Genomic DNA, 24,972 nt, shown 5'->3' with positions numbered 1-24,972 from the left:
TTGGCCACTGATTAAACTCTAATCACCTTCTGGTCTAATCAAAGACAAACAACTAACACTGATTTTAGAAACGAGATCAAGCCAGAAGCGCTGACTGGACCAAACATCACTACCATTGGATTGCAGCATAGAAAGTAAAGGAATGCCTACCTTCCAGGTGTGCTCCTTGGAACTGTTTTATCACAGTCCTGCAATTAAGAAGAGGAGCATGAGGCTTCTAGAAGCATATGCAATTACATTGCAAAGTATTGATATCAAGTCTTAAAGATTCTAAATACTTAGCCTGAAGAGTGCTCTAATTCAGAAATACAGAGGTTTAAATTTGCCTGCCTTTGGCTTGTACAAAAGGAAAAATAAATCACAGTTCTTTTATCCAAGCTTTTACCACAAACGTGTCATCTCAGAACCCTCCATATTCTGACAGTAGTTCTGAGATTTCCTATTTTCTCCACTCCCCCATGCCATGTTTTAGAACCAGATGATACAAATTTTTACTGTGCTATTCCAGAAATGTTCTATGTCCCAGTAATTAAACAACTAAATGCACCATCTTCAAGTTTTCCATGTGAAAAAATAACAAACAGCGGAACTGAGAACAGCAAAAAAAGCAGCATGGACTTCTGCTGGGTAGCACAGACTCAAGAGGTATGTTTAATTCAGCAGGCTGAACACCATCTCTGGCTGGAGATGCACAGAGTTAATATTGCCAAGGAGCAAAAGATACGATAAAAATAAAGGAGCTGCTAGACTTATAGTTACAGAAACAACCTGGGAGTAAAAGACACACACAGCAGCTCTTATCCCAAACAGTTGCTGCATGGACATCTGTGTGCCATGCACTCTTTAGCCAGCACAGAACATGAGGGGCTCTCCCTTAGGTGGCAGCCCATTGTGTGTGTTAGGAAACTGACTCTGTTTCCATTCCACATTTAGAGAAAGCCCATTTGAAATCATCAAAGCATGAGTCCCTAGGTAAAAAAAAAAAGTACTGTTCTCACAAAACCAGATCATTTTCCTCACATTTGCATTTTAGAGTACCTGAAGTTTGTTTGAAAACTTGCTAATTGTTTTTCGTACCTCAATTGCAAATTCTCCTTCAGCTGTTCAGTTTGCTGTTGGACTACTGAACATTGCTGATGTAACAAACCATCAATACACTTGGTTTATTCTACTGAATCTTTGGTATCTTGTGAACATACCTGCTCTCCATCGCTGTCTTCGCTACTGCTAAGTTTTAAGTCATCTTTCAACATACTAAGTAAGTAAAAGGGAGAAAGTGAGACAAGTTTTTCCATGTAATTTAATTACATTCAAAGCACTCTTCTATATTCCAACAAGTTACTGTTTATGCTACAGAGCTGGGTGTGTGGGTGAAATCCACAAGTTACCATTTAAAACATTTAATGTCTAAGAATGGCAAGTTAAGTCATTCTTTAAAGAAAACTACGGGCTGTAGTGCTTTGATTCCTTTGTTCGTTCTTTAAAGTTTAGAAAGGAATTCTGACACGTTTTACTAATGCAGGTGGAGCTAAAACATCTGCGTTCAACCTCTTACACACCACGGACAAGAATACTGTTTCCCATTGAATTAAGAAATGTGATTGCTTCATGTCTAGTGGCAAAATCCCAACTGTTCGACATCATAAATTTTCTACTATTCTTCAAAGGTATAATTGCTCCTATTTAGGGTAGTCATACATACACATACTATTTCATGACACTGAAAGTACAGGAACACAAAGAAAACATAGTGGGGTATTTGTGCTTATTTAAAAACACCTTCGTTACAAAAATAAAACGTCTTACTCTGTCTGGTTCGATTCACATCTGGAGAAAGAAGATAAGAAAGGGTTAGAATACTTCCCAATTTCACAGTACAGCTGTTCTACTTACAATCTGAAAAGAAACAGCAACCTCGAGAATCTACTTAGACATCTATTTTCAGCTGCTACCCTTATCAAAAGATGCATTTATCTCACTTTTTAACGCTTTCTTAACAGAGCACAATCGCTTTATCGGAAATTCTATTGACACAGCAAACATCTCTTCACCCCTCTTCCCATGCACCTCACTTTAACTAATGTGAAGTGCTAACTCCAGTTCTTGCACCTTCCTACACCCTCCCATTCTGGAACCAGCACAGCCCTTTCATAGAGGACTACACTGCTATAACAAAAGAAAAGCCAAATGATGAACTCCTACTGCTACCACTTATTGAAGTGGCTGTGTATAAACATCTGAAACCTCATGTTTTAAGGAACTGACATAGTCTATAATAAATAAATAAATGAACAAGCCACTCTTCAATTATTTCCCATTTCTTTCTCACAGATGATTTGTTTTTTAATCTTATTAATACTAAAAATGTAAACAGAAAAACTAAACTTCATTTCGTAACTGCATCACAGCAAATACTAACTTAGAATACCTTCAGAATCTGCAGTTGCTTTCAGTAAACATTCCATCAGGTGGAATGGGCATTTTTTGTTTGGAAATTGTATTTAAACAGAATGTAATCAATTTTCAGGTATGAATAGGGCAGAAGACAGTTAGATTCTTCCTGCTGCTTTTTTATTTTTTCTTTCTGATGTCTGATTAATGAAGCATAATGTTAGGTCTGTGTACGCAACTAATAAAAATGCCTGTCAGTCACTTAAGAGAATGAGTAACTACTCGTACAAACTTAACTAGATCTCAAACTTAATTTACTGTCTCCTCTAATAACAGAACAGTTCCTCATCCTATTTGTGCAACTGCAACAAGCTGCTTCCAGCGGACAGCTTAGCAATGCACGTTTAGTAAATCCTGTCCCATCCTGCCCATTCTCACACACTGATACACTTCCAGCTCACCAGCCAATTCCTAGGGCCAAACTCCTGCTCAGTATCCTACAGCTGAGAAGAAAGCAGGGGGATGGAAGGAAGGCACAGCGCACCTGTTACACCGGTGTGCCATTATTTGCCCTATTGTTCCTGAAAATAGGTTGAAATCAACTTTTTTTTCCCTCTCCTGTCAGTTAAGTGTAAAGCATGACAAAGAGTGTGCAAGAACTGACACATTCTGGTAAAGAAACAGCTACTTTCAGAATCTTTTAAAAGTTGACTGTTACGTGAGAAATGTTTTCTCAACTGCTACTTACGATTTGGATTGATGGCCATTGGATGTTTTTGATGAAGGATTATATCGTTCTAGAAGGAAAAAGAAATAACGCTGTACTCTTTTGAACACAGACAGCAAAACAGTCACTGCAAAGTGGACAGAACTAAACAGGCTTAGCCAAACAAACTCAAGAATGGCGGAGTGAACAGGAGAAAGAGGGACCAGCTGACGTCAGGTGCAGCCTCTCACACATTGACCAAGTGAGAGAGGAGCAGAGACAGACTGCCAAGAGAAGCAATGACCTTAATCAAGAAAATCTAGAAGGCTTTTTTAAATCGTTGCTGTCTAAACCAACACACACTTAATATGTTTCTGAAGGTGTGAAAAACTTCTGCTTCTATCAAGGTAGGATACAAGTGACAATCCTGAAGTAAAAGAGGATAGGTCTAGCTTAGATATTAGGAAGAAATTCTTTAGTCAGAGTGTGGGGAAGCCCTGGCACTGCTGCCAGAGAGCTGTGGGTGCTCCATCCCTGAAGCCAGGCTGGGTGGGACCTGGGCAGCTTGGTCTGGGGGGAAGCTTGGAACTGGATGGCATCTAAGGGACCTTAGAGCCCAAACCCTCCCATGAAAATTATTCTATTACCCTCTACATGCTGAGGAGATCAATTAAATCAAGTTTTTAATCTGTTTCAGCATTCCTACGCAGCTCTTTAGTGAATGAAAAGTCTTTAAATCCAAAAAGCAAACTCATAAACCAAACCCTACAGTTAGAACACTGTGATATAATCTGCTTTTTGGTTTGTCTTCTTTTTCCTTCCCTGTTCTTTAGTTCTAGTAAATTACTAAACATAGCACAACAGAAACAATATCTGAGGTTGTTGGAAGTGTCACAGAAAACTGAAAATGGAGCTGAGAAATGGTTCTGTGTTTTTATCTATTTGGCCTCCCTGATGACATACCTGAAGATCAGCTGTTTCCAGAATGTAACCTATTGGCTAGCCTTATGGAATTAAGTTTTAATTTGTTTCCTTAATTCCCCACTGTATTAGGAGTTTAGATTAAGCTGCTTGTGAATACCTAAGAATAAACCATTCCGCTTTTACTATTTAATCTGTTTAATCACTTTGACAGGGACTGGTAAGACTGTTGGAAGGCAACAGCACAAATCTAATTCATTTTTGCCAGATATGTTACCTGGTTAAATGCTTCATTTCAGTAATATTCAAAATGAAGACACAGTCAAATAGGAATAAAAGGTGCATTTGTCTAGACTTTGGAAATACATTCTGGGATAATACACTCAAGAATATTAACAATTCTTGAGCAGTTCTCTTCAATTTTCATATCCATAATGCGAAAGTGGACAAGAAAAAGGAAGAAAATGCATTGTGCTTTTTCTATTAAAATATGAACTTCGTTGCTTTCCAGCATACCCAGGGGTTTTCTCTGTGGGTGTTTTCACACTCAGCTATTTTCAATCATATCAACCAAGGAAGCCTATTTTTCGAGAATTAAAAAAATAACAACAATTTAAAGAAACAATTTTATTTTTTTCCCCTTTTCTAGAAGTTATGAGTGAGTTACACAACAGTTATTAACTTTCCAGTTCTCAGCAAGAAGCCACAAATAAAATCAAGTGTTTATTTCATAAGTCTTGAGAAAATACGGACAATTTTTACGTGCAACCCATTCCATTACCAGCCTGGAGAGGTCTCATGATCTAATGGCCTGACTTCTTAAGGGGTACTAAGAATACTCAGTTGTAACAAAAACACTGCACATAGGAAAGGAAGTTTAATGTACTTACTCTGTTCTCCAGTGCCAAAACTGGACTGTTGAGACTCCTAAGGGAACAAAAGATCACAGGAGTTTTTTCAAAGGGAATTTTAACATCTCAAAAATCATGCCATAATCAAGCTATTGTTCTGACTTTAAAAGATGGCACATATCCTTTAAAAAACAACAACAAAACAAAACCAACACCTACTCCCAAAGAAAACCAACATGCTAAAAACAAAACCCAGTGGTAACAACCAAACAGAAACAGGGAGCCCTTTCCTGGGCCCAAGCTGCCTTCCCCAGCAGTGACAGAGCAGCGAGTACATGGGAAGAGCATCCTTAGCTCATCTGTCCCACTGACCCATCTGTCCCTGCTTGCTTGCTTGGAAGATGGGCCACGTGCAGTTGTCATACACAGTACCTGAATCTCCAGAAACTGTGCAACTTCTGCAAACCCTATCTTCCCTTTCTCACCTTCATCCAAATCCTCATGTAACTGAGCAACCTGGCTGTATAAAAGCCAACAGACAGTGATAAATACCTGCCTCGATATACAGTGGATTTGCTGTCTATGAAACTAGCCTTGAAAGACAGAGCCTCGCCAATTCTAGCACTGGTAAGATCTCTGTATTCCTGTTCCAGAAAACCCAATTCTGCCTCCTGAAACACAGTACGTTATCAAACACTTGAAATGTTAAAAAATAAATAAATAAACAAATAATCAGAGAGTATTGTGTTACTGAAAACCTACTTCTAAGCTAGTGTGCCATTTTAAAATAGGACCTTCCTGACCTCCTTTTAAAATGAGGACAACTGCTGACCTTACGCATAAAAACAGAGAATGTTTGAGTCAATTCACCAAGCTGATAGATGTACTCTGTGACAGTGAATTGCAGGGGTTTGGGGCACAGCTGTACAGCAGTCTTCACAAACAGCCAGCTCAGTGACGTGATGCAATTTATAAATGCAGTTTCCAATTGTAACTTCATAAACACACAAAAGCTCTACATGGCAAGGCATACTTACATATATCTGACTTCCTTTAACATTTTTATTTCAAAAGTGGCAGCAGTTGAAATCATGACTTGAATGAGTATTGTCAGTGGAATGGAGAAAGAGTGCAATTTTCTCAAAAACAAAACCTCTTAGGGAACTTTAAGATGTTCCCAATGCCCTTCATCTTTACTGACTGAAAGAAGAGACATTAAAATCAACCTATGGTTAAACTGCAAAGTCAAGATCAAGTTGCAGAAGTCTTCTTACTTCAACAGAGAGCAAAAGCCGTACTCTCTTCAGAATACAAACTGATTCTTATCTTTCACACAGGTTCAATGAGTACAAGCATGATTCCTCAGTTTCCTTTTTCCTGTCAACTAAGACAAGTAGGTAAATACTTGATAAAAGTACCTGATAAAATGTAGGTAAAACCAAAAAAAAGACCCTACAGTAATCAAAATACCACATATGCAGAACGACTGCGCTGTGCTGAGCACAAGATGAGTAACTGGGACTGTTCTCATCAATGTACATACCATAAATTCTGCAGAAAGTGTCTGCCTCAGTGCTTACCTCAGCCAGCTTCCTATTTCTAAGGCAGTATTCCAGTTAAGGGCACTTTAACGAGGTGTTATGCTTAAATGTGCAACTTCTTCCAAATAACTCACCATCTATTTTGCCTCTGAATACACGTCTCTCAGAAACTCAAAGATTAATAAAGAAATAAACAGAAATATATATTTTTTCAAGTCCAATTTCTTGAGAAAGAAGAAATTAAGAACATTTTGAAGGATGGAAATGCTTTTCACAAAAGCATAGCAGATTGCAGAAGTTAAGTGGAAGACACTTCAACAGGTAAGAAACCATTGCTTGGACTCTGACACAAAATGGTGATTAGAATGGTAGTCAGGTACATAATTCTTACCTGTCCATTTTTGGTTTGGCTGTGGTGAATAGGATCCATTTCCATTTAATATCTGACAACCCAGGTCAGACCTCACTTTTAATTCTCAGAATAAAGTTTCTGGATCACAAGGGATCGACGCAACTGACTGCTGCCTTCACAACTACTACAGCACGGGACACTGAGCAAACCCAGAGACCAGTGCACCTCTTCAGAGATGTCTGCAGGTCACCGCTCAGGTACACAGACATAACAGCTGTCAGTGACATCACACTCCCTGTTCTATGATGGAAAGATTCCATCCAATAAGAAACAGCTGCATTTCTGAATATATTTTACAAACACACCAGTCCTCCTGCTCTGCATTTTTTGACTGTGAACCCCTGGCTTTAAAGACTTACACAGGATGAAATTACAGAGCGTTAGGTGATGGGATAACATTTTTATCAAGAGTCAGGAATCTGTTTTTCACAGCACCCATAAAACTTTTTATGACCTATTTTCATGAAGTTTTATCTTCTGATTCAAAGACTTCCTGATAATTATAAGATATATTTATAGTAATGCAGACAGGCCCCACTCAGGATTTTGGGTCCCTGCAAACACTTGCTGCACACAGGGAAAATGATCTTATGCCAGCAATCTTAGACATAAAATCCACCCATCCACCAAAACGAGCCTCATTTTCTACATGTAGGCAAAGTGTACCAGACTTCTGCACACAAGAGAAATGCTGTGAGATGCTGCAGCATATAACTTGTAAATAAATAGAAAGTTAAGGAGAATAAGATTTTCTAGAACAGTGTGGCTTGATTCAAGTAAACCAGCGCTGTGTTCAGCCTTCTGAATTCTGTTCCGGGTCTAGGCTGTACAAGCCTACGGCTCACTAACTTGCTGGAATTTGGAGAAATCCCACTGCCAAGAATGACAGAGGGGAGAAGGCAGAGGAAATTACAGACTTTGGAAACAGAGAATTTGACAAAGTTCCATGGCTAAGATGTACGCACACAAAATAAATAGGCTGGCAGAAAGTTGAAAGGCTCAGGGCAGCCATACATGGAATTTTTTCGCAAACTTTGTGAAGAAACAGAATCCAAGGTTGACAGATTCAGAAAGAAAAACACAGCCTCCCTTTTGTGTTCAGACGTCAACAAGGCTGTGCAATATTATGCAGTTCCTATCTGCAGCACAAAGGCCTTTGTATTTCTGCACACTTTCTTTCCCCCCCTGAATCAAACAGCCACTGAGAGAAGAACGTAGGCAACACAGGCTGCTGACACCAAAGCTGCCCATAGCTCTGGGCTACCCAGGCAGTGACAGTACCAGGACCATCCAACCTTCTGTCAGCCTGTGGCACTTTGGTGGATGTGCACTTACAACACACAGCCTGGAACATTTGGCCAAAAAGCAACCATGAGTTGTAGTCGGAGCCTTTTGGAAAGCTCCATTCACACACTGCTCTGAATTCTTAAATGTTGAAAAGCTGGATAACTTAAAAAGTAGTCTGTCTGTGTGCTTCAAACAAAGAAGTAACTAACAACTCTATTAAAATCTTTGATCAAATTTAAATGCAACTTTGCCCAGTTATCATTTTCTCATTTTATTTCATATGGCCAACAAAGTATCTGTGAAGAAGATTTATCCTTCAGCCTGGGAAGACACAAAAACACCCAGGACACAGAACTCTAAGAAAAGCATTATTTAAAGCATTGCTTTTTAGGGAGGCAGGTGAAAGGAAGCAAACTAAAATGTCAGCCATATCTATTTATCAAAGACTACCAAGGGCTGAATGAAAGAACTGCCATTAGCAAATAAAAAACCACTTCTATGTGTTCTTCTGCATACAGGCCCCTTTAAAACTGCCCTCTTGATTGCACGTCAAATAGGATTTCCTATACAGAGGAGATTACCACTGTCTTGGCAGAGGCTGAGAAGACACCTGTTCATAGAAAATAATGACTAAATCCCTACAGGCAGAGAAGAGAAGGAAAAAGACCAAAATACTTTGCAATACTTCATACTTATTTTGACAGTTTACACTTATTTTGATAGAAAGAAAGCCAAATGAAAAGTGTCTATTGATGCCCAATCCATGCTTATTCTCTAAAAAATGAAGCCGTTGTTAAAATCTACACAGTCAATAGAGTTTTTAGTCCCATGCATTAGAAGGTGAAGGAAACAGGCAAGCAGCCACACAAGTGAAAAATACTAATTAAATGGCCTGAAGATCCCTGTATCTTAAACCCCTACAAAGAGTCACAGTGACCCAATTCTCCCCAACCAACCACAGTAATGCAGTTCTTTCCCTCCCTCTGCTCATCTTTTCCTCCCTCAAATTTCCTCTTTCCCCTGAGAGGCAGATGAATTACAGCTGACTTCAAATAAATGGATCAATCACTTCACCAACTCAGTTCTGTTATTTTCTTATATTCCAATTCTCATTCTGGGCAAAGAAAGTGGATTTATTTAATCTGCAGCCAAATTCTAGGCCTTCAGCCAAGTTTCAAGTAGTACTTCTGTACAGCACCACTTAAATTGACCAAGAATAGTTGAAACACTAACCAGTGCTTCAAAGAATGTATAGGTGAGCTGCATGGAAGACTTTAAGAACTGTAGACATTGTCACCTTAAAGTCTATAATGTATTGGTCAGACAACGCTTTACTTAGCAGTAAAATAACATCAGCTCAACCTCACCACTCAGTTATGTAATTTTTAATTGGTATTTATACTGGAATAACTTGTTGCCAACACAGTTATAGGGGTTCTTTCCTGAAAAACCAGTTGGGGTTTTTTCTGTTGTTTCTTTTTTGCCCTTCAAATCAGTTTTACTGTATCCCAACCAGCTTTAGTTAGCTTCATACTTGTAGGTTTTAGTTATCAGGCACAGCAAACAGAAGGGAAGACAGGAATCAAAAAACTCACAACTTCCCTCCTGAGGGAGAAAAGTCTTCAGCTGCAATGTTTGACCTCCCGCAAACAAAACAGAGATAAGGGAATGGCTTTGTTTTCAAAGTGAGTTTTGAACTGTATAATGAAAACCTTCAATGGTACCACTTAATGACCACTGCAGCAGAAGCAGAAAAAAGGTTTTTTCAAAAAATAAATTATCTTGTCTCATTATCCCTTTCCTCCCTTGAAAGTACTCCCTGCTTCATAAGTATTAGCATAAATCTGCCTATGGAGATGATTAGTAACTAACTGTCCATCCTTAGTTTCAATACTTGCTTAAATGCTGGTTAAGGTGACAACTGGGACCTGAAAAGATTTCAGATATAAACAGATTTGTAGCACATATTTCCCTACAATTTCCACTACAAAACAAAAAAACACATTTGTACAAATGGCAGAAACTCACAACTTTGTACGGTTCAGCAAAGAGAGGAGAGTTGGGTGGAAAGGCTTCTTCACCCTGCTGGATTTCTTGATTTCGCCTTTCCCTTTCTTTCATATGCAGCACATTTCGGTCTTCACGGTTCATGTTGCTGCAAAAAACAACCAACAATTCCCTGGTCACAGAAGGAAAGAGGAGGATGGAAGCACACCCTGTTCTTCAAGAGATCCCAGGCAAGAACCCCCCGCTGACTGCAGCTCCTCAAAACTGAAAAGAAGTTTGTCCAGCTTAAAACATTTCACATTTAGAGCAGCTATAACCTACAATCTGTTCCTGACAGGGACAGTTTATGCACTTAAATAAATAAATCACAGAGTCCTCAGGCAAACAACTGGAAGTTGGAGCCTTCAGCTCTGTTGGCACTGCGATGCAGCAGTCAGGAGTTGTCCAGGCTCCAGGAAATCCAGAAGGATCGGCCCCTCTGGTAGCCCAACAGACAGCACACATTACAGTGCTCTACTGCAAAAATGTAGATCAAAAACATAGAAATCTCACATATTACAAATCTTCCTTGGAAGCCTGGCCTTGCTGCTTGCATTAACAGCAACGGGTCAAACTGCAGAAATGCAAAATCCACAAACAAGTCAGCAATGATTTCCTTTGAGGTTCATAAAGCACCAGGACTTACAGGAGTAAACAAAATAAGGTATAAATAAGGTCTCTAACTCTTTTTTGTACGTGTCATGCTGTACTTTGCATTAAGAGATTTATAAAAGTGGCTTCTTGATCTACAAAATGATGGTAGGTGCATCCAGAACATAAATACTATTCCAATTTAAGTGTAAAATGAAAAAGGTGTCTGCTCAGAAAGTCATTATTTCATATTTTCAGACAGCTGCCTGATTATTAGAAATACAGCATCATAATCCTGCCACAGAGCTCATCTGAAAGCTCTATGAAACCAGCTGTTCCATTCTGGGCACAACTTCCACCTACCACTCAGCTTTTAAAAAAACATTATTTGTGCTTTTCACCTTAAAATCATTTGAGCCTTTCACTGCAGTTTCTTACTCACTTGGCTTCATTTTTTCCTACTGCTCTGCCCACAGGCACATCAAAACCAGAAGAAATCCCCGGTGTAAGTTTAAATGTGTGATGCTTTAGGGTGTGAGTTTGTTGCATTTCCCTGAGATACCTGCACTGTAAGCAAGCTAAAAGCATCAGCATCATCCAACGTGACGCTGACATCGAGCCTAGGAATGTGCTAACTTTTAACGTACATATGAAAATCACTTCTTCTCTAATTGTGCTAAAATCAGTTGAACTCATGCAACTGCAAGTGAATGCAAGTCTGCCAGCTGAGGGAGGGCCCTGCACGCTGCAATGCAGCCAAGCTACAAACTACAACCAATGTTCACAGTGATGGCAGAACGTAAACCTGCCTTGAAAGTTGGAGGTATAAACAGCTTTTTCTTTTTTCCTCCTTCAGATTTCTTGTGTATCCAAGACTTAAACAGCAACAAATGTCAGACTTAATCACAGATAGTGACCTGTTAAAGCCAACCATTAGGATCTATGCCATTTTACTATCAAAGGCAAAATGTTTGGCAGGGAACAGAGTATCTACACCTACCTGTGGGTAGTTCATTCAATAAAAAGCACTAAGATAATGAATCATATGCAGCTATCCCTTTAGAAGATAATTACACTTTACAAGTAGAGAGTTACACTTTAACACGAGGATCTTCACTGAGCATCACCTTTCAAAACTGTATCAACATCTGTTGAAAAAAACAAGTGTACTATACAAAGATATAAAAACAAATATAAAGGGAGTTACAGTACTATTTGAGTATAAGAGTAAAAAGGTCAAAAGAGTCAAAACAGTTTAAATCTGCTCTCCACTAAATATCCCAAGACAGACGGAAAATTTGATTTAATATGCTGTTACCCTTTTTTTCCTCCCAGTACATTTCACTTGGGTCTCTCAATATGCATTATGCTACATTTCTATTCCTAGTTAAAGAGTCATAACTTCTTCAGAGCGAAGAAGCAGCAAATGCCTGCCATGAATCTGTGCAATGAAGTGCTCCTTAAAAAATCAAAAATGCATGAAATGATCCAGAGCTGAAAGCTGAAAATCATCCATGCCAACCTTCAAAATTACCATTGTGTTTACAAATGTCATAGGAGAATATGATTTTAGTTCCCAGGATTTCCTGTCTTCACAATGAGAAAAATATCTGATATTTAGCCAAGACTTTGTCTTGAGGCTTGTATACAGAGTCATGTCCACAGCATGTGAACATTTGGGTGAACACTTCCAAAGCACAGCACGCATGCCAGTGCAGCTAAGTGCTTCTACCCTGACCTGGCCTCTGTTATCCTGATGAATTTTCATTCAGTGAAATGAAGTAGGATTCTTGGGGTGGGACATCGCAACTGCTTAACTGCACACAAAAACACTCTGTAACAGCATAAAGGAACATGAAGCTGTACTTAACCTTTTTAAGTGGGCTTTTCCTGCAGCCATATTTCTCATAAAGTACAAAGAGGAGAGTAAGCCATACCCTTTATCCTTTTCTGCATGTACAGCACCACACCACCCAAAGCAAAACACTGCTAAATACGTATTAATTCACATGGTAATATAGAGTGAATAAGATGGAAGTACAAAGATAGTAGGACTCTTCTGTTACCTACAGCACTCTGCTAGCTGAGTGTTTTCCTGGGAAACAACCAACTGAATACCTGTAGAAAATTATATTCTGAATCTTTCCTTTTGTGGACCCTCCTTAAATGAATGGAATTTCAGACTTAAACCCTATAAAACTGCAGAATTAAAATTGAAAAACTAGGACCTTAACATTTCTGTGCAAATCAAGATGAATCTGAACATTTGTAAAACATGACCATCTTGGGAAATGAGAAATGTCTTTGGATATTTATTATGCCACAATTTAAAAACATTCTGAAATCTCAGTAGCTTGGGCCTGAGTTAGCTCCCAGTCAGATGGAAAGATTTTGTTTAAAGCTGTAAATCCTTCTAATGGTATTTAACTGTTTGAGTCATTGGAGAATTTCCTGTCGGAGTGACAAAGTGCGTAAATAAAAACTAAAGCATCTGAAATATCAAAGAGATCACAGACACCTTTGGCTTCAGTCTATAGGAAAAAGCTCAATTGCCTCATCTCAGTGCAGCGCCCAGCACACAACATCAGGGCAGAACACCAGACAGAGAAAGCTTTTTTGTGTGTGTTTACACAAACAAACCCAGTAGGGAGTGTAACTGACTAGGATAGTTTTCAAGATCCCTTCACAAAAGCGATCCCAGAAATGCCAAAAAGTGTAGCACATATTTAGTCTGAGACTGAATTGAGGAAAAAGCAATCACTTCTTTCAGGTGAACACTCCAAAGCTAATGGGAATGCCTTTTTATAAACTCCAAGGCAACTTTTAAAGATTGAAAATTAGAACTAGAAGTTATTTTTGCTGTTGTAGGTGTCACGGAGTTCTCTCTAGAGCTCACTCCGGGACAGTGGGCACAAACCCAGGGCAGCAGGAACAAAAGCCCCCCCCCTTTTCTCTAGCGGCAGTGCGGCGTGGCCCGGCCCGGCCCGGCCACGTGCGTTTAGGGAGACGGGGAAGGGAAGGGAGATTACGATTAGGTCTAACAAAAAATGAGGGAGAAAAAAGGTGATCTGAGAACGAATGGCAGTTTAATAACCTAATAATGCTAAACAAACAACAAGAGAGTATCAACAAAGAGAATACCAAGTCCCCAATCTCACCGGTGGAGCTGTGGAAGGCAGGACGCTCTGACCACGTTGTCTCCTCGCAGGGAGCCGGCCAGCAACCCTGTCCCCTTCCTCACTTCCCTTCTGGTGCCCCACCCCACATGCCCATTAAGGCAGCCCACAGAAAAAAAAACTTGTCCCCTTTACTCCCATTATTAGCATGGTGTTCTGATGTGGAATACCAACACCAACCAAATTACAAAACAATAACATTCCACCCCTTATTACACATCATCACATCATGCCTAACTTTTATCAACATATAAACAGAACAGTAGTTAACATGCATTACATATGTACATACAGATATATATATATATATATACACACACATGGAATCACAGGCTGCACTCCCCCAGCATCAAATTTCCCTGTGGCACACACTGAACATCCCCATCCTTCTGCATCACCCACCAGGTGCACCCAGGTCCCTGTGCAAAGACAGTTCCACGGAGGGGCCTCCCCTTTCCAGAGGCTGGAAGGACCCAAACTGCTTTTCCCAGCATATTCTTTACATGCACCACAGGAACCTTGTCTCCCTCCACGGTACGCAGGGAGTTGGACTGTGTAGCACCGTCTCGGTTGGCTGATCCTCGGGTGTTTACCAGCCAGGTGGCTTCTGCTAGATGTTTCTCCCAGTTCTTAAATGTTCCACCACCCATTGCTTTCAGCGTGGTTTTCAGCAAACCGTTGTGGCGCTCGATCTTACCAGCGGCTGGTGCGTGATAGGGGATGTGATAGATCCACTCGATGCCATGTTCTTTGGCCCAAGTGCTCACCAGTGAATTTTTGAAATGAGTCCCATTGTCTGATTCGATCCTCTCTGGGGTGCCATGTCGCCACAAGATTTGTGTCTCTAGGCCTAATATGGTGTTTCTGGCAGTGGCATGGGGTACCGCATATGTCTCAAGCCACCCGGTGGTTACCTCCACCATGGTGAGTACATAATGCTTACCATTACGAGTCTTTGGCAGGGTGATATAATCAATCTGCCATGCCTCCCCATATTTATACTTTTCCCATCGCCCTTCCCCCCAGAGAGGTCTCATCCTCTTGGCCTGTTTGATCATGGCACAGGTGTCACAATCATGGATGATCTGCGCAATAGCGTCCATAGTTACGTCCACCCCTCGGTCTCTAGCCCACTTATGTGTTCCATCTCTGCCAGTCTCTACCAGTGAGGCTTATCTCGGCCTCCAACACAGACAGTTCCTGCGAACCCCCAGTCACCCCATGTATATGTATCCGTTCTGTCCCTTCAAAACCTGAGGGTATCAGAGTGCACTGTGCACCGGTATCCACCAGTGCTTTATATTTTTGTGGTTCTGATGTGCCAGGCCACCGAATCCACACAGTCCAATACACTCTATTATCCCTCTCCCCCCCCTGGCTGAGGGCAGGGCCCCTCTATTGGTTGTCTGAAGCGGTAGAGGCAACCTCAGTAGTGGCTGACCTCTTTTGTAATTTTCTTACCCGTGCTCGCAGTACAAAATTGGGTCCGTCATGCCACTTCTTCATATCCTCTCCATGGTCACGCAGGTAGTTCCACATGGCACCACGTGACATAGGCTCACTGCGGTCCTTCACTCGGACAGGTGTGCGTTTGCGTCTGACAGCTGAGACTGCCACAGGTTCACTGTGGTTCCTTGCCGCAGACCAGCTCTTCTGCATGTTGTCCTGTCTTCTCTCCATTTGGTCCATTCTATCCACCATTTTACAGATGGCTGCGATGGTGGTACGGTGTGGCAGTAGTGAGTATTCGATATTTTGCAGTGAAAGGATGAGCTCAAAAATTTCAGGTCTCCTATCCAGCTCATCATACCTGTTAGAGTTCGTTAATAGTACACTGGAATACTTCCCTGGTGCTGACCGTATGAGTTTCTTGCATATTTCCGGAGTACCGCTCACCTTTTCTGGGTCATGGTAATCCTCTGGGTCCCCAGGGACAAACGTGGGATCGAACAGCATTTCTGCCACAGCCATTTCTCTCAGGTACTGGATACCTTCCTCAGCTGTACTCCATTTTTCCAGTACAGGCTCCAAATCACTTTTGAGAAGACAGGTTGCCTTTACAGCTGATAGAATCCTCTCCCCGAGATTGGCGACTCCATCGAGACATCTGCTGATCCCTCTATCAATAGATGAGTCTCGAGCAATGTTTCCTAATTGACGAGCCTCATCGCAGCTTAGGGACATGCAGGCGGCCCCATTGTCCCAACACCGGAGCAGCCAAGTGACAAGGCGTTCACCTGGGAGTCGGGCAAACTCCTTTCTCGCACTTTGGATTTCAGTAATTTTCAGAGGTTTACGAGTAGAGGAAGCAGTGACTTTTCCCTCATCATCACTATCTTCTCCGCGTCTGTTAGTCTTCTGGGTTGCCTTTCTCAGTGGTTTTGGGGAGGGTCCCTCACCAGGATCTTCCTCTACTTCCTCCATCCGTTCCAGACGTGAGGACACACGTTCCCACCTCTGGCCTTCCACTGGGGCGACTGACACTGATGCTGGTGCTTCCTGTGGTCGGCTGGGATTAACTTGTTGCCTTCCCCTTAGGATTTGGATCTCATTCTCGAGACTCTCTATCTTTTTCATAAGCCATTCGTTCTGAGATCCCCCTGATCTCCCACACTCACTCAGGGGTTCTATTAATTTCCCAAGGTCCCTCTGGTGTTCAGGGGTGAGATTACCTGATACTGGGGGTCCCGATGCTTCTGGCCCTTTTCCTGAGTCTCTCTGCACTATTCTTTGCATGTCTCTCTGCAATTTATAGTAAACTACTACAATCAGAGAGACTAACAACACAGTATTCCAATTGACACCCCAGTCATACTTAAGGAATTCAGAGCATTCGTGAGCCAGTTCAAGCACGGTGCCTGTGATGTTCGTTAGTCTGGAAGGGAGCCAGGCAGATATCTCTATCCCTGCCAGCCATCGGCTTAATAAATCTACCCCTACCCCCAACATCAGGAAGTCCTTAAGCCAGGACCACAGGAACCTAGGGACTATCAGTCCTACATACAGGGCTGCTGAAAAAAACCACCTAATTACTGCCCAAAACATTGCCCTGAGCTCTGCCTGCATCCTCCACCAAAAATGTCACGGAGTTCTCTCTAGAGCTCACTCCGGGACAGTGGGCACAAACCCGGGGCAGCAGGAACAAAAGCCCCCCCCCTTTTCTCTAGCGGCAGTGCGGCGTGGCCCGGCCAGGCCCGGCCACGTGCGTTTAGGGAGACGGGGAAGGGAAGGGAGATTACGATTAGGTCTAACAAAAAATGAGGGAGAAAAAAAGGTGATCTGAGAACGAATGGCAGTTTAATAACCTAATAATGCTAAACAAACAACAAGAGAGTATCAACAAAGAGAATACCAAGTCCCCAATCTCACCGGTGGAGCTGTGGAAGGCAGGAAGCTCTGACCACGTTGTCTCCTCGCAGGGAGCCGGCCAGCAACCCCGTCCCCTTCCTCACTTCCCTTCCGGTGCCCCACCCCACATGCCCATTAAGGCAGCCCACAGAAAAAAAAACTTGTCCCCTTTACTCCCATTATTAGCATGGTGTTCTGATGTGGAATACCAACACCAACCAAATTGCAAAACCATAACATAAGGAAACAAACATTTGGGGAATGGCAGAATGGGGTAAAATTTACCGTCACGTCAAGAAAGTTGAAATTTCACTCTCATGTTCTTGGTGTGGTTTCTGCTATAATTATTTGGACTAATTAAGCTTTTCCCTGACGAAAGCCTAGAAGTATATCACAAGAAGGACCAACTTACCCATGACCTTTTATTTGTCTTACTCAAGCATCTCCTCCTGACCAGAACTGACAATAAAATATTCAGCCAGACTACAGGTTTGAGCAGCTGGGTTGTTTCTAGGATCTCCTGCAATCATAAGCTTGGAACACACACTTGTCTTTTGACTAAGTGTCTTTTACAGTGCAGTAAAACAACAGGTTTTCACATGGCTATTCCTCATTTACCTTGCTCTGAACTCATTCACAAACCATGCGGGATCAGTCCAGGGAGAAGGGGAGGAGAGGGAAAGGGGAATTCCACTGTCCTCTAAAATCAGGCTTCTTAGCCTAAAGTTTAACAGCAAATAGCAGTCCGCTTCCCCACATTGCTAGACTCCGAGCATTTAAAGAACATCAGCTGACCTCATTATGAGCTCTAACATAGCCAAAGGAATTCACATATTCAAATATTCTCTTGAGTGATGAGAAATATGGAGCATAACTTCAGACTTCTGCTGTAAAACTCTCACTTCTATCATCAACCAGGGTAACAGTTCAATGCTGTTTTAGATGGAAGACTCATACTTTAAATAACTCAGCTCATTAAGGCTTGGATTCCCTACTACAATTAGCTAAATTCCAGTTTGGATCATGCTTCACCTTGGATCACTTAGGGATTCAGCCACTTAATGGTACTAACTTAGTTTGTCTACAGAGAAGCTGTTTTCTATAGCAACAATAAGCTGTGATTGCAACTGGATGTCGGGAAAGCACAAATCCCGCAGTTATCCTGCACCAACATCCTCTCCTTCCATCAGAACTGCAAGTTTTTAAACCAGACTCATGCAAGCTTGCATGACACACCTTGTGCAAAACTGTTGGCAGCCATCAGGACAGCCAGTTGCTTCCTGTATAGACACTGTTCCATCAGTTTGGGTTTTTTGCCTCGCTAGAACAACATCCAGTGGTGAAAACTCACACAGCTGAAGCAACCACGCTGATATACTGCAGTCACTGGAGGTGCTCAAGAGCCACGGGTATGTGGCACTGGGGACGTGGTTAGTAAGTACAGTGAGGGTGGGCTGGGTTGGGCTCAGCTATCTCAGTGGTCTTTTCCAGCCTTGGGTGCAACTTGTAAGAGGGAATGAAGCAGCAAACTGCCCAGCACTGAGCTGCATTCTTCCGACATGTGGTATCAATGAAGTGCTGTATTTCCCTATCTTCTCTGGAACTATTATTCATCTAACCTAACTGAAACAGTAAGCCTGAACCTAGATATAAATCAGGATCATAGTCACCCGTGGTTCCTTATATATTCAGAAATACACTCTAGAGGGTAATTCAGTGCATCTAGAAATTCAAGTAGTCTCTGAAGGTCTTTGTATTTTCCAATGTCTGTTGGCCGCAGAAGTATGTGAAGTGATGGACATGGCCCAACGATCAGCACTGACAATCAGCTGCAAGTTAATATCTGCGGGTTGTTTGGTTTGTTTGCTTGTCTGTTTTATTTCCTACAACCATTCAGTTTGGAGAAAAGATGAGCAACTGCCAATAGAAGTGATAAGTGCACATTTTGGGACACAGAAGCAGAATTTTGTGACAACTGTCAGCCCAGAATATGTTGATGATGAAGTTGTCCTAACAGTGCATGCCAGTGATTTGACAAACCCTGCTCGGTATGACACAGTTTGTCTTCAATTTTTGGTATCTTTGATTCCCAGTTGGCTCTTAGGCAAAAAAAAAAAAAGCCACCCAAACAACCTAGTCCTCATCTCATCCTTCCCATCCAGCTGCTGCCTCACAGAAGGGGTAAAATAAAAACTCTCTTGGACTAGCAGAGAGATTTACAATGGAGTAACTTAAGTAAGGATGGGAGACTGAAGGTGTTGGGGAAGACATCCAGGCTTTAGCTACAGGGCATGCATGCAGAATCACAAAACAAAGGCCAGTCAGAGAAATCAGAGCTTCGTCAGAATTAATGGGGTTGTTTCTACATGCCCACCCTATCTGCCAGTGTAAAACCTTCCAGTGAAAAAAAAGAAAGCTACAGATGGGTGGGGAGAATTGTTGGTGAAATTATTTGTGATATTTTTTGCTAATAATATGCTTAAAATCCTGGAGCAAGACTTAAAGTTAAGCAACTCACTCTATGTAAGTAGACTTACAGAAGGGAACCATAAAGCTTATGGAAGGGAACTGTCAAGCTAATCCACAGCTAAAACAGAGTAGAGACGAATTGCAGGAGCTTGTTTACTTTGCAGAAGTGTGAGCTTTAACCACTGCTGAGCTCCTAGTACAAAAGTCTGAACCAATGCAACAAACCAACCCGTCCATGTTGTACAAAAGAATGTACTGACACCACCAGAATACAAAATTCAATGGCTAAAAATACCAGCAAAAATCATCCAGCCCTTCTCCATTGCTCCAGGACATGCTCAGCTCTTTGTGACACAGATATTTCACTAACCTTTTCTGAATCCCACAGTGAAGGCTTCAAAGCCCCTCCAAATGACATATCCAGTCATCCAACCATTAAAAAGCTTTTCTGTTGTAGAACTTGCATCTTTGTCATTGCAATTGAAGTCCCTTATTTCTGCACAGAGAACAGATTGTTTGCTTCCACTTTCTAAAAGCCTTTTATATACTCAAAGCCTGCTATCATATTATATATGAGCACCTTCAAAGAGCCAACAGAGTCAATGATTTCATTGGAAGCATCAGATTTTATGACTCGCAGTAAGTGATCACCATAACTCACACTCACATCTCCTGCATGTAGAGGAGATCCTCCTTGCATCTACAAAGATGCAAGAAGAAAAGAGGCAAAGAAGGGGTAAAATAAATCCCATCTTACATTTGGGATGCTTAATTCCAGCCTTGAAGGCTGATTTGCCCACTTAACAGCTGTGCTCTTCAGAAGCAGTTGTTCCACAGTTATTTAGAGAGAAAGACAGGTTTTGTACTTGGTTGTTAACACAAAGAACAGCATAAACACACAAATGAACTCAGCTTTGCAGTGTTGTAATGGCTGATGAGGGAAGCCAAGGATCCTTCCACACTGTCAGCCTTCATTTCCAGAGACATACCTTTGGGGGTGATGGTAATGCTGCTCTTGTCATCTCTGGACTCACACAAGTACTCTCCCTCATCCTCAGCCCGGATCCCTCTTATTGTCAGGGTTCTTCTGACCCCTTCCTCATCAATCTGGAAACGTTTGCTGGGTTTGATCTCAACTGCATTCCTGCGCCACACCACCTTCCCTTTGGCATGGCTCACTTCACAGCTTAAAGTGACACTGCCTCCAATCTCAGCATTAACAGCTTCGAGCTTCTTGGTGAACTTCACTGGGATTTCTAAGATGCAGAGGAAAGAAAAGAACTATGAGAATGCACAAGTTAACAAACGTGTTCTACAAAACCAAATGAAAAACCCCATGAACAGACACACTCGGGGATCATGGCAGGCTGAAAGAAATCCCAAAGATAGAAATCTGGAGATATTATCAGCATGGAATTATATTATCATTCTATTTCTGCAATGTAAGAACAGCGCCTTAAAGAGACTTAAAGACTACCTTCCAGTGTCTCTAATCTTCTACCTAATGAGATGTGTGGTGGTTTTTTGCTGCTATTGTCGGTTGGTTGGGATTGTCTCTTATTGCTGGTTTTATTGTTCTGTTTTTTAGCATCAGAGTCTAATTTGCCTGACTACCATTAAAAATCTGTACAGATGGAAGAACCCCAGCAGCCACAGTTGTATTTCATGTCACTGGAGACACAGCCAATGGAATCAGAGATCTGGGAATGTGACACATTCAACCTGTTGACATGACCTGCTAGCAACCACTCCCATGCAGTAACAGCCAAAGGGAGCTGGTGGGGTGCATGCCAGCTGCAGATTTCTCCAGTGTGGGTGTCTGAAGGGACACAAACCCCATTCTACATCCTCCTCATCAGCTCTGACATGCTTAGCAGAGTCAGGAAGAGCTGAGGCTCTGAACACAACCTACCAACTGCTTTAGGAAGAGATAGAAACTGGGTGATGACAGTGAAAAGCAAACACCAGAAAAGAACCCATCATAGTCCCTGAGCTCTCAAGTGGCCAGCAGAGGACAAACTTGGATCTCTGGAGGCAAGAAGGTCTTTTCTGGTCTATGCTGGGGATGCTACAGCAGCTGCAACAGCAATTCAAGCGTAAAGGTTGGAACAGCTTGTAGAATAGACCAATCTTCTTCACTTCATCCTCCCATAAGAAAAGAGCAGCTGTAAAAAAGGACACAACTTGCAGGCTTCTACCTCCTTACCTTTCACTTCTAGAATTCTAAAACTAACTGAGAAGTATTAATACGATGAGTATGGCCTAAGTAAGGCATATTTTCTATTCATTCTACTCCCAATCTCTTGGCCATTCATCTTGTACAACACTTTGCTACAGAACTGGGCAGTTCTGGGACACACAGCAGCAGAGAGGATTGTCTTAATCACCTTCCTCCTTATCTCTTTCTCTGCTCTTCAGAACATCCCATGCCTGCTTTCAGCTTCTGCTCACTGACACAGATCAGGTGATGAGGCATGCAAAGATGAACAAAATCTATATAGAAGTTCCTTAGTCAAAAATATTCCACAGCCACATTTTCACCTCACTACCACTACATTAAAAAGGAGAATCCAATTAGTGGTGTGGGTCATTGATGTTGTTCCAGGGGGAATTGTGGCTGTTCCATGCCCACAGTGTAGAAGACAGACAGTCTTCCTCTAAGCCACATAAACAGCTGCTTAGTGCTCCCAAAGCGAATATCAGCTCTTCTGTTGAAACAAAGTGTCAAATCTAGGCAAGAAAGAACCTAGGAACTGAAGGAACCAAGAGGGTCCTTGAACACCAGTCCCATGGTTGCAAGTCACTATGCAAACATATTGAACCCAAAAGAACATCTGTCCTGCAGGCAACCAAAACCTGAGTTCCTTTTACTTAAGACCCACTGTGAAACATCAGAACACATAAACATGTGATAGTCAAACCACTGGCTGCCTTTTCATGACACAGAACAGTACTCCTGGCTTCCTGATGGAAGGTTGGGAACATGCAGCCAAAGGGACAGGATCAAAGGCCTCCCTGAAATCTAGAAAGATTACATCCTTTTCCTTCATACACTGAGTCGGTGGCCTTATCATAGAACAAGATTTGATGACCAAGACTGGTTGCACACATGCTCCCTCACCGATGTTTAGGCCACCAGACTGTTTACCCGGGCAGAGCTTCAGCACACAGAGGCATTTTGACCAGAACCTTGTGCTGAACTCTAAAACTTACCCCCAGGCTTCCTGACTGTGTGGTACTGGCACGTCCTGTTTGGGATGGAATTCTCAAGGGAATGTGCTTGCCACGAGCCTTCTTAGACTGAAGCAAGAGATAGGTTGCCACAACTGGTCGTAATTCTGCTAGAAAACAAGAGGATGTAGATCTCTTCAGAAACATTGTCAGTACAAAGACAATTTCTGCATGTCTGCCATATTTTCCCCTTGATGTGCAACCTTCATGTCTGATCACATTAGGGTAGTTTCAGGCCTCAGATGATTCACACAATATGTAAGAGATAAAGAAGCAGACTATTCTCGTTTTTGCTTGAAAGTTAGTGTATTGTACAATTGCTGGAAGTGAAATCTAAAGCTGGTGCCAGAATCTCTCTACTGAAGTGAATGGCAAAGCTCCTACTAATTCAGTTTGTACAGCATTTCAGCTGGACTCCCATTTCTGGGGCCAAGTTTCAGCCCAGCTCCAAGGAGCATCGACATTCAGCTGGATTTTCAGCAGCTTTTTGACTACTATGAGAACCGTGGGTACAATGCTTGAGAGACTCAGTGTAGTATAATAAGCTTGAATTACTTATCAGGCATTAGAAGTCCTTTGAATTAAGACTGTGATAATATCACAGACTTGAACTGAAGAACTTTTTCCCCTTGTAGGTCGATCGTTCTCTTTATTCCCTGTACCTAAAAAAGAAGTAACAGTGACTCCACTATTGATCTTGCCTAGATAAAACTTACATTTTACATCTAGTCTTACTAAGGTTATATGGAAATCTTAACAATCCTTCAAATTCTACCACTTTCTATTTAACAGAAAGACAACTCAATTTCAAGAGACAACTTTCAGATTCAGGTTAAAGCCAGAGTACCCATCATGTTTTAAATCTCTTCTACAGCTTGGAATGTCATTATTGACATTTATACAGCATCTCTAGAAGCACTCAGTTCAGCTTTTCTCATTTATTTTCTAAAGTTACTGGAATTAATTTATTTCCTGAAGTATTTGTGAACTGTAATTCCAAATTTGCTTGGTTGTCCTACCTGATGTGTTGATATTTTCCACCTATCAGTGAATCATTTCAAAGCAGGGAGTTAAGCCAGCATGTGACATCTGCTGTTCATCCATCAGTTTCTGTTTTGAGTCTGCCTGGTCTTCCAGAGATTCATAAGGATTTCAGCATGGTAAAAAAATAACAAAAAGGCTGAGAAAACACAATTAAAGGAGAAAAAAGGAATAAATGTGAACTTCAGAAATGCAGTTATTAGGTAGACTATGAAGTTCTGCAGTGGTAACTTATCTCTGAAAGGTGTGAAATATTTCATGTTTGAGAATAAGTGAGTGTTAGAGTCTGTTAATACAGTAAGGTTATTTACTGTAGGAGTGGGCTTAAATACAGAGAATTACTGACATACGTTTATTACCTCTGACGTTAATGCTGATCTACTCTCTCTTCTCTTGTTGTGAAACACAGAAAGCTGTTACACAGTCTTCATCAAGGTGTCCCAGCTGCAAGAATAAGACCTATACTGAGGAAACAGCTTTCAAGTCATCTCACAGCCCAATCTCACCGTGGTAGTGTTCTGCTGCGCAGCAGTCAATAATTAGCCATGATTTCAGATTCTTTTTTAAATAGTGTTATGGCTACATATTACAAGGAGTAAACAGAAAGAGTCGTCCAACTTCAGCAACTAGTCCCCCTGTGGCAACAGGTCCTGAGTTCTGAATTCAAGTACAAAAGCCTGTCAGCAGATGAGACCTTTTACTAGAGCAGAAGTGACGCTTCTATCTCTTCTTGATTCCTACTTCCATGGCGTGCACAGCATGCTGTGCTGCATGCACAGCACAGCTGTTCTTCAGAGCAACAGTGGCACCCAGTGACCAACAGCAGCCATTGTCTGCAAATACACAGCAACTTCCCAGGATCTGCAGCAACAATCTCCCCACACACTCCACTGCACACAGACACTATGACCCTGATTAGACTCAAGCAGCAGACTTAAAACAAGTCAGAGTTTTAGATTCC

At 41.7% G+C, this 24,972-nt stretch overlaps 1 protein-coding gene across 5 annotated transcripts in view; it reads right to left on the bottom strand.

Annotated features, from left to right (window-relative positions):
- The window catches only part of LOC146759338 (AF4/FMR2 family member 4-like), a 40,498-nt gene extending 15,980 nt beyond the window's left edge, over positions 1 to 24,518 (bottom strand). Inside the window, exons 1-11 of one of the 5 annotated variants that reach the window (XM_085510227.1) lie at positions 24,371 to 24,518; positions 23,990 to 24,150; positions 23,526 to 23,632; positions 22,953 to 23,077; positions 20,729 to 20,995; positions 10,138 to 10,264; positions 4,909 to 4,945; positions 3,140 to 3,188; positions 1,807 to 1,827; positions 1,200 to 1,254; positions 151 to 188 (exon numbers count right to left, since the gene is read on the bottom strand). In XM_085510227.1, coding sequence (XP_085366353.1) covers positions 151 to 188; positions 1,200 to 1,254; positions 1,807 to 1,827; positions 3,140 to 3,188; positions 4,909 to 4,945; positions 10,138 to 10,260 — 323 coding nt within the window. In that variant the 5' untranslated portion in view covers positions 10,261 to 10,264; positions 20,729 to 20,995; positions 22,953 to 23,077; ... (1 more) ...; positions 23,990 to 24,150; positions 24,371 to 24,518. Of the gene's footprint in view, positions 1 to 150; positions 189 to 1,199; positions 1,255 to 1,806; positions 1,828 to 3,139; positions 3,189 to 4,908; positions 4,946 to 6,801; positions 7,031 to 10,137; positions 10,265 to 20,728; positions 20,996 to 22,952; positions 23,111 to 23,525; positions 23,633 to 23,989; positions 24,151 to 24,370 lie in introns of those variants that run through there. The other 4 variants (XM_085510225.1, XM_085510224.1, XM_085510226.1 and 1 more) reach the window with 4 other exon arrangements.
- Between the last annotated feature and the right edge of the window lie 454 nt (positions 24,519 to 24,972).

Source organism: Coturnix japonica, chromosome 10 (genome assembly GCF_054131305.1).
Source record: "Coturnix japonica strain WE chromosome 10, WE-NBRP24, whole genome shotgun sequence".
In the NCBI taxonomy this organism is placed as follows: domain Eukaryota; kingdom Metazoa; phylum Chordata; class Aves; order Galliformes; family Phasianidae; genus Coturnix; species Coturnix japonica.
The sequence above is the reverse complement of the archived record's forward strand: the minus strand, read 5'-3'. Positions and strand labels throughout refer to the sequence as shown.